This window comes from Podarcis melisellensis, assembly GCF_964234715.1.
Source record: "Podarcis melisellensis genome assembly, chromosome: 2".
Lineage (NCBI taxonomy): Eukaryota > Metazoa > Chordata > Lepidosauria > Squamata > Lacertidae > Podarcis > Podarcis melisellensis.
This window is the reverse complement of record NC_138529.1, coordinates 116,374,032-116,383,178: the sequence shown is the minus strand read 5'-3', so window position 1 is coordinate 116,383,178 and position 9,147 is coordinate 116,374,032. Positions and strand designations below refer to the sequence as shown.

Sequence of the window (9,147 nt, the reverse complement as noted above, 5' to 3'; positions counted from 1 at the left end):
TGAAGCAGTTTCAACTTCCAACGAGCCACAAGGACAGACCCGTGCTGTGTATGGTTTACCCTCAAATCTGCGTAAGTTCGTCAATTTTATAAGTGCAGCCAGTGAAGAAAGGGAAGAGAGATTATTTGGGGGGTTAAATCTGGAGAGAGACTCTTCTCCTAGAGAGGATGTGGAGAGGAAGTTGGAAGTGCGTCTTGGTGCGCTCCTGCCCCGCTTTTCCCACCCCGCCAGTGCAAAGGGTACAAGGGGGTGTGGGCTCCATCCTGCACCGCCTCCTTGTGGGTCGACTCTCCTGCGTCGCTCCTCTAAATGTGAATGCGGCTGCTGCCTGCCTGCTTTGATTTCTCTTCGGGTGCCACGGGGTGAGTTTTGGCTGCGCGCCTTTGCGCATCTCTTAGCCGCGCGTCCTTTTGTTGCTGCAGACGGATAGAGAGGGGACCATATCCTCTTTCCGTCTGGTTTCGCGGACCTGGGGGCTGGGTGTGTTTGGAGACTGGAGAGAGGAGCGCCTGAGTGCAGAAGGTCGGCAACAGAGAAAGCAGCCCCTCCAGGAAAGGCAACAGCAGACCCCTGGTCCATTTAGCTCAGCGTTGACTAGAGACTGATTGAAAGTCTCCAGGGCTTTGGGCAGGACAGTGGCGTAGCGTGGGTTGTCAGCACCCAGGGCAAGGCAAGTAATTTGTGCCCCCTAACCCGTGGATTTGCGCCCCCTAACCCTAACCCCCAGATGTTGCGCCCAGTGCGGCTGGCCCCCCCTGCACCCCCACGCTACGCCACTGGGGCAGGAGGCATTTCCAGAGCCACTTGGTGTGGTTGAACCCGAAACTTTCAGCATGCAAGGCAGTTGCTCTGCCACTGAGTCATGTATGGGACTTGGGTGGCGCTGTGGTCTAAACCACTGAGCTTCTTGGGCTTGTGGATCAGAAGGTCGGCGGTTCGATTCCACACAATGGGATGAGCTCCTGTTGTTCTATCCCAGCTCCTGTCTACCTAGCGGTCTGAAAGCACGTCAGTGCAAGTAGATAAATAGGTACCGCTCCGGCAGGAAGGTAAATGGCGTTTCAGTGCGCTCTGGTGTTCCATCACAGTGTCCTGTTGCACCAGAAGCGGTTTAATATGAAGCCACATGACCCAGAAAGCTGTCTGTGGACCAACGCCCTTGGCCTGAAAGCGAGATGAGCGCCGCAACCTCATAGTCACATTTGACTGGACTTAACCATCCAGGGGTCCTTTACCTTTTACTTAAGGTAAAGGGACCCCTGACCATTAGGTCCAGTCGTGGCTGACTCTGGGGTTGCAGCACTCGTCTCGTTTTATTGGCCGAGGGAGCCGGCGTACAGCTTCTGGGTCATGTGGCCAGCATTACTAAGCCGCTTCTGGTGAACCAGAGCAGCGCACGGAAACGCCTTTTACCTTCCCGCACAAGCAGTACCTATTTATCTACTTGCACTTGACGTGCTTTCAAACTGCTAGGTGGGCAGGAGCAGAGACAGAGCAACAGGAGCTCACCCCGTAGCGGGGATTTGAACCGCTGACCTTCTGATCGGCAAGTCCTAGGCTCTGTGGTTTAACCCACCACGCCACCCGCATCCCCTACCTTTTATTTACCACTGAGTTATGTCCCCTTCCCAAGGAGGGGAATAAAAAAGGGGTGGTGTTTGGGTGGGTGAGAGGCTTCAGGATGCAAATACTGTACAGTGGTACCTCTGGTTACAAGCTTAATTTGTTCTGGCGGCCCGTTCTTAATCTGAAACCGTTCTTAACCTGAGGTACCACTTTAGCTAACGGGGCCTCCTGCTGCCGCCGTGCTGCCAGCGTGCGATTTCTGTTCTCATCCTGAGGTAAAGTTCTTAACCCGAGGTACTACTTCCAGGTTAGTGGAGTCTGTAACCCAAAGTGTTTGTAACCCGAGGTACCACTGTAGAGGAAAAGTGGTCCCATGTCACGATTATGATTATCATTGAATCACCTCTTGCATCTGGCTCTGTAGAAGGCAGTTTCCTGCGTTCATATGATTTGGCAAAGAATCATAGAACTGGTTGGAAGGGACCCAAGGGTCATCTAGTCCAACCCTCTGCAATGCAGGAATCTCAACTAAAGCATTCATGACAGATGGCTATCCAAGCTCTGCTTTAAAATCTCCAAGGAAGGCAAGCCCACCACCTCACAAGGGAGTCCGTTCCACTGTCAAACAGCTCTGGTTTGCATCCTGCCCTCCGGAACAGAAGAAAAAAAGCCTGCTCTATCTTCCATTTTCAGTCCCCAAAGGGGAAAACATTGGCTGTTTTTACCAAGAGAGATGCTGAAAGGAAAAACAAGAAGAAACATTTCCATATGTGCTGTTAAATTCTGCCTTTCTGTCTCTTCCTTTCCCTCAGGGACACCGGTTGCCTTCTTGCAAGTTCCGTCTCTGTTCCCTGCGACGCGATGTGTTTCTATAGGTTGCCCTGTTTTGTTCGAGGGCAGCCAGAAGATGGAATTATTCCCCTGTGAAAATAGTAGGTGAAAATTGCGAGGTAAATAGTAGCCCCATGGAAGTGAGGCCATTGTTTCCCTGAGAGTCAAAATGGCGGTCAGTCGGGAGGCCGAAGGAATCCACTTCCAGGCTGAGTTAGAGCAGGGAATGCAGGCTGGGGTAAAAATGGAGGAACAAGACCCGGGTGGATTTGAACTCGGGGCAGAGTCCGTGAGAGGGGAAAAACCCTCTTGTGATCTTAAGGCCAGCAACAACCTGGATTTTCCAAACTGGGAGATGCCGGAGCCATTTAAAGAAGAACCAGGCGACAAGAGGTCTCTACCATGTTCAGGGTCTCAGGAGCTCCTCAAAGCAGTGAGATGTTTCCACTCAGGATGGGAAGCCCAGCAATGCAGGAGCCCACTCTGTGGCATAACACAAAGGCTTTTCCGGCCTCCTTGGATGGCGTGGAGAACGCTAACCAGTGCCCCCAAGGCGTGCTGAACTTCCTTGGAGCGTTGCCACAGGAATATGGGGATTTGGAGGCCAGAAATGGGGAAGACTATTGGAAGGCGAGAGATGAGACCCGAGGAAGTGAGTCTGCCACCCTGGATATGCGGCGGAAACTCTTCAGGGAATTCCACTACCAGGACGTTGAGGGCCCCCGCGAGGCCTGTGGCATCTTTGCCATCACTGGCTGAGGCCGGAGAGGTCCTCCTGGAGCAGTTCCTGGCCATCCTGGAGCAGTTCCTGGCCATCCTGCCCCCGGAGATGCAGAGCTGGGTCAAAGATGGCTGCCCAGGCGGTGGCTTTGGCCGAGGACTTCCTGGTGAGGCAAGGAGAGGCCGAGAAACCAAAACAGCAGGTGAGGGCGCTTCGTCAGGATGTCCCAAAGGTTGCAGAGGGGCTCATTGGAACTGACAGGGTGGAAAGCAGGGAGGCCACCAGTAGGAGGAGCCAGAGCCAAGTAGTCCACTTTCAGAGCATCCATTTAAACAGCCATTACTTCCCCCAGAGAATTCTGGGAGCTGTAGTTTGTTGGGAGTGGTTAACCGTTAAGATATCCATTTATCTTCACAAAGCTATAATTCCCAGTGTTTCCTGGGAAGAGGGATGGGTGTTAAATCACTGTGGGAATTGTAGCACTGGAAGGGAAACGGCCTTGGCCCAGTATACCTGAAGGAGCGTCTCCACCCCAATCGTTCAGCCCAGACACTGAGGCCCAGCTCTGAGGGACTTCTGACAGTTTCCTCCCTGCGAGAAGTGAAGTTACAGGGAACCAGGCAGAGGGCCTTCTTGGTGGTGGAGCCTGCCCTGTGGAACACCCTCCCATCAGATGTCAAGGAAAGAAACAACTATCTGACTTTTAGAAGACATCTGAAGACAGCCCTGTTTAGGGAAGTTTTTAATGTTTGATGTTTTCCCGTGGTTTTAATATTCTGTTGTGAGCCGCCAGAGTAGCTGGTGGGCGAGGTATAAATAAATTATTTATTATTATTATTATTATTATTATTATTATTATTATTATTAAATGGGGTCATTCCTATGGAGAGGCCAGAGGTCTGCACTCCTCCATTAGTCAATGCTTGTTTTTATTATTATTAACAATAATAGTAATAATAAATTTTACACCAGCCAACATGCAGTACTAGTGCTGAACCAACCCTTTTGCTGCATTTTATGTTTCTTTGCCATTTCAGGGGCTGCCTCTGTCGGGAGGCAGGGCTTTGAATTGCACTCTGGCAACAGGGATGACATCGGAGGCTGGACGGATGCCGGTGGGCTCAGAGGCTAAAGAGGGGGCAGAGGACCAGGGCTACACCAGCATGCTAGGTGAGGTTTTTCTGAATTCCTTGACACCACTGGTTTTTATTATTATGGAGGGGGTAGGCCTTCTGTCTGTAAAAAAACAACAACATGCATCTCCTTTTTGTCACCAAAAAATCCTCAAACATTGTAGTTTTTCCTTGTAGGGAAAATGCTTCAATTCCCTGATCACCTGTCCTATACTTTTCCCAGCTCTGCAATATACCCTTTTTGAGATTGAGGGACCAAAACCGTAGCTGGAACGCCAAATGCATCTGCAGCTGATGGAAGTTCTGAATATTTTGTTTCTGCAGGTGATGGACGGGTGACTGAGAACAAGGAGGAGACACCTCTGACGGAAAATCCCGATCGGTTGCAGCCTCCAAGCCAAAAAGTTGGGCGCCCTGAGAGGCGAAGGGGAAATCCTCTGGGAGGGAGTGCTGCCGATTCTGTCCTTTATGCCAGAAGGAAGGAGGCGTTGGAGAAAAACATCCACAAAGACGATAAACGACACAAGTGTGCCGTGTGCGGACGAGGGTTCAGTCGGCCCACGGGTCTCACCGCGCATCAGCAGATCCACACGGGCGAGAAACCCTACAAGTGCGTGGAGTGTGGGAAAAGCTTCAGCTTGAAGTCGACCCTCGTGGCCTACGCAAGGACCCACATGGGCGAGAAGCCGTACACCTGCACGCATTGCGGGAAAAGCTTCGCCGTGAGCTCGGACCTCACTCGGCACTACTGGACCCACACGGGAGAGAATCCCTACAAGTGCTCCGAGTGCGGGAAGTGCTTCCGGCAGAGCTCCCCGTTCAGCAGCCATCTGAGAATTCACATGGGAGAACGGCCGTTCCGGTGTTTGTGCTGCGGGAAGAGCTTCGCCATGTGCTCGGACCTCACCAAACATTACCGGACCCACACTGGAGAGAAGCCGTACAAATGCTTGCGCCGGTTCTGGCAACACTCCTCTTTCGCCAACCACCTGAAAAGCCACCGCGGAGAGCTGCCTTTCAAATGCTCCGACTGCGGGAAGTCCTTCAGCGTGAGCACGTTCCCGATCAGACACGAGAGAATCCACACGGGGGAAAAGCCGTACCGGTGCTCAGATTGCGGGAGGAGCTTTGGGCACACAACTCTCAGTTCATTTCGCACCAGCGCATTCACACGGGAGAGAAGCCGTACAAGTGTCCTGAGTGCGGGAAAAGGTTTACCGCTAGCTCTCTCCTCCGGGGACACCAGAGAATCCACACCGGTGAAAAACTGTACAGCTGCGGGGTTTGCGGAAAGATGTTCAGCCTGAGCTCCAACTTCCGCAGGCATCAGAGCACTCACACGGGGGAGAAGCCGTTTAAGTGCTTAGCCTGTGGGAAAAGCTTAATTACGAGTTCAGATCTTCTTGCACACGAGAGAACCCACGCGGGAAATAACAATAAATAAATAATAATAAATATTTTTTTTATTTATACCCTGCTCTTCCCGGTTTAAAAACCGGGCTCAGGGCGGCTAACAGCAAATATAAAACATTGATTAAAATGCGACTTAAAAACAGCAGAAAACACAACATAAAATGCAGCATCAATATCAATAGAATTCAAAAATTCAGGGGTCATTTTAGGAAAAACAAAAAACAAAACCCCAGTCAGTAGACATAAAATGATCACCAGGGCTAACTGGCCAAGTTGGTCCTACTACGGCCAGCAAGGAGACCAGGGAAGAATTTAAATGTGGGGTCCCAGAAGGGGTTTCTTCATAGAAGAGGAAAGGGAAAAGGGAATAGAGGATCAGGGAATAGAGGATCAATTGTAGATATCCACCAGGAGGTGGGCTTATGATCTTAATACAGTGGTACCCTTGGTTTTTGGACGTCTCCATTGCTGAATGTTTCGGTTTTCGAACGCTGAAAACCCAGAAGTAGATGCTTCCGTTTTCGAACGCACCTCGGAAGTCAAACAGCTTCTGCTGCATGTATCTGTTTTTCACAATTTTCTCTGTTGAATTGGCAGGCCGCCCTTTGCGCCTCAGTTTTCGAACATTTCGGAACTCAAACGGTCTTCCAGAACAGATTACGTTCAAAAACCAAGGTACCACTGTATTGTTCAGAGCTTACGGGTAGCAGAAAGGTGATAACTACTTCCCCAAGTTGGTGTGTGTGGCATTCGAATGGAGCCCCCGGTCATCTCACAGACTATTGACCCATACACCACTAATCCGCTCCCACCAACCAGGTCCTCCCCGGTAAAATCACTTCAGCCTCAGTCAGGTTCTCAATTAGTAAAGAAGAGTGCATTTTATTTCAGACACAAACTTTTCCGGCATTCCAAACGTTGTTACTCTTTACTTTCTTAGTCTTATTTTCCTCTCTCTATCTCTTCTACCTCCCCTCACTCAAGAACCCACTGCCCTAACTGTCTCTCTATTTCCAACTGCTTCTCCAACTGTCTTTCCCAACCAGCCAACCCTCTAAAACCAACCAACAACCCACCAACAGCTCCCAACAACAACTAACTCAAACCTCGGGCTAAGCCCTTTTATACACAGGTAGGCTCCGCCTCCCTTCGGCTTTCCTATTGGTCTATATTTTTAACCCTATCTCTCCCTGTACAGACAGGCTTTAAACGAATGGGCAAAAGCCACAGTGGGTTGTTGAGTGATTTCCCCTTCTGAGAAAGGGGCTGTAACTGGTTGCTTCCAAGCACATGGCTAGTAGGAGGCTCAGAAAAGCACTTTGCTACTAGCAGATTCACGGGCCTGGAGATTGGCAACAAGGACAATGAGTCATTTCTTCTGAAGAAGCACTTTGTGTTAACGCTTTTTCCCCCAGGATCGCCTGTTTAGTTTGTGCTGTGAAGAGCTGGGTAGCTCAGTCGGCTAGAGCGTGGGGCTGATAATCCCAAGGTTGCAGGTTTGATCCCCATAAGGGACCGCTGCAAATTCCTGCATTTCAGGGGGTTGGACTAGATGAGCCGCAGGGTCCCTTCCAACCATACCTGTCAACTTTTCCCTTTTTTAAAGGGAAATTCCCTTATTCCAAATAGGATTCCTCGCAAGAAAAAGGAAGAGTTGACATCTATGCTTCCAACCAGAAGGAACACAGGTGGCGCTGTGGGTTAAACCACAGAGCCTAGTACTTGCCGATCAGAAGGTTGGTGGTTCGAATCCCCGCAATGGGGTGAGCTCCCGTTGCTCGGTCCCTGCTTCTGCCCACCCAGCAGTTCGAAAGCACGTCAAAGTGCAAGTAGATAAATAGGTACTGCTCTGGTGGGAAGGTAAACGGCGTTTCCGTGCGCTGCTCTGGTTCGCCAAAAGCGGCTTAGTCATGCTGGCCACATGACCCGGAAGCTGTACGCTGGCTCCCTTGGCCAATAAAGCGAGATACCCCCAGAGTCGGCCACGACTGGACCTAATGGTCAGGGGTCCCTTTACCTTTACCTTATGCTTCCAACTCTGTAATTCTATATGAGTTTACTTGATGGAGTGCACTAGGTGTGCATTCTGCTGAATCACTGGATGAAAGAGCTTATATTGGCATTTGCTCTGGCCAGCTCCATTCAAGGTTTGAGCTTCACAAAGGAAAAGTTATGGGTAACTGAACCCTGACTTTAAAAGGCTGCATAAACCATTGTGTCAGAAATAAACCCAGGTGAGGCTCAGCCTTGCTCACCCTTCCCCTCCCGTGTCCATAACAGGAGAACCAGGATCAGGCCAGTGGTCCATCTCGTCCAGCAGCCACAGAGTTTCCCTGAGAAGAGGGACTGAGGGTTAAACCACCCTTTTATTTCTTTTTCTTTTTCTAAATTTTATTTGTATCCTGCCCTCCCCGGCCAAAGCCGGGTTCACAGCGGCTAACATCATATAAATAAGACAATATGCATAATACAATATGCAAATAAAATAACATTCAACATTCATTAAAACAATACAGAATAATATTAAAGATCAGCATTTCAAGATTAAACAGAAATCCACTCTTAACAGTTAAAATAAGTAATTTCTAAACTCCAATCCTAGACAGCATCTTAAAAAGTAGAGACATCACCTTGCCAACAAAGGTCCATATAGTAAAAGCTATGGTTTTCCCAGTAGTGATGTATGGAAGTGAGAGCTGGACCATAAAGAAGGCAGATCGCTGAAGAATTGCTGCTTTTGAATTCTGGTGCTGAAGGAGACTCTTGAGAGTCCCATGGACTGCAAGAAGATCAAACGTATCCATTCTTAAGGAGATCAGCCCTGAGTGCTCACTGGAAGGACAGATCCTGAAGCTGAGGCTCCAAGACTTTGGCCACCTCATGAGAAGAGAAGACTCCCTGGAAAAAACCCTGATGCTGCGAAAGATGGAGGGCACAAGGAGAAGGGGACGACAGAGGACAAGATGGTTGGATAGTGTCTTTGAAGCTACAAACATGAGTCTGACCAAACTGCGGGAGGCAGTGGAAGACAGAAGTGCCTGGCGTGCTCTGGTCCAGGGGGTCACGAAGAGTCGGACATGACTAAACAACTAAACAACAACAAACTCCAATCAATAAAGCATCAGCAAGCCACAGTGCACAACATAATACAATACAAAATGAGAAGCAGAGACTGGAGGGGGGGCAAGGCAGGTGGAAAGAGGCCTTGCCTGATGGAGTCTCTCCCCTCACCCTGGGAATTGTAGCTCCGTGGGGGGAATAGGGGGTCTCCTAACAACTTCAGCACCCTCAGCAAACCACAGTTCCCAGGATTCCTCATGGAGAAACCGTGACTAAACGGTGTGATGCTGCTTTAATGGTACAGTGTAGCTGGAGCCTTGAATCTGTTTTTACCGGTAGATGTTTCATTTTTAGATTTTTTTAAATTAAAAAAACCAGTTTTAAATATATATATTTTTTTATTTTCTGTTTTATCACAGAAGT

At 49.6% G+C, this 9,147-nt stretch overlaps 1 protein-coding gene across 2 annotated transcripts; it reads left to right on the top strand.

The window, feature by feature from the left end:
* The first annotated feature begins 3,199 nt into the window (after window positions 1-3,199).
* Window positions 3,200-7,413, top strand: LOC309364955 (uncharacterized protein). 2 transcript variants are annotated; one of them, XR_014165906.1, is made up of 4 exons: window positions 3,200-3,320; window positions 4,156-4,288; window positions 4,576-6,306; window positions 6,359-7,413. XR_014165906.1 is itself a non-coding variant. In XM_081903003.1 (3 exons), the coding sequence occupies exons 1-3, from the start codon at window positions 3,246-3,248 to the stop codon at window positions 5,556-5,558; spliced, it is 1,191 nt and encodes a 396-aa protein (XP_081759129.1). In that variant the 5' UTR covers window positions 3,200-3,245; the 3' UTR covers window positions 5,559-7,411. The 2 variants fall into 2 exon arrangements, 1 of the variants encoding a protein (XP_081759129.1); XM_081903003.1 differs by having other exon boundaries at window positions 4,576-7,411.
* Window positions 7,414-9,147: the final 1,734 nt, after the last annotated feature.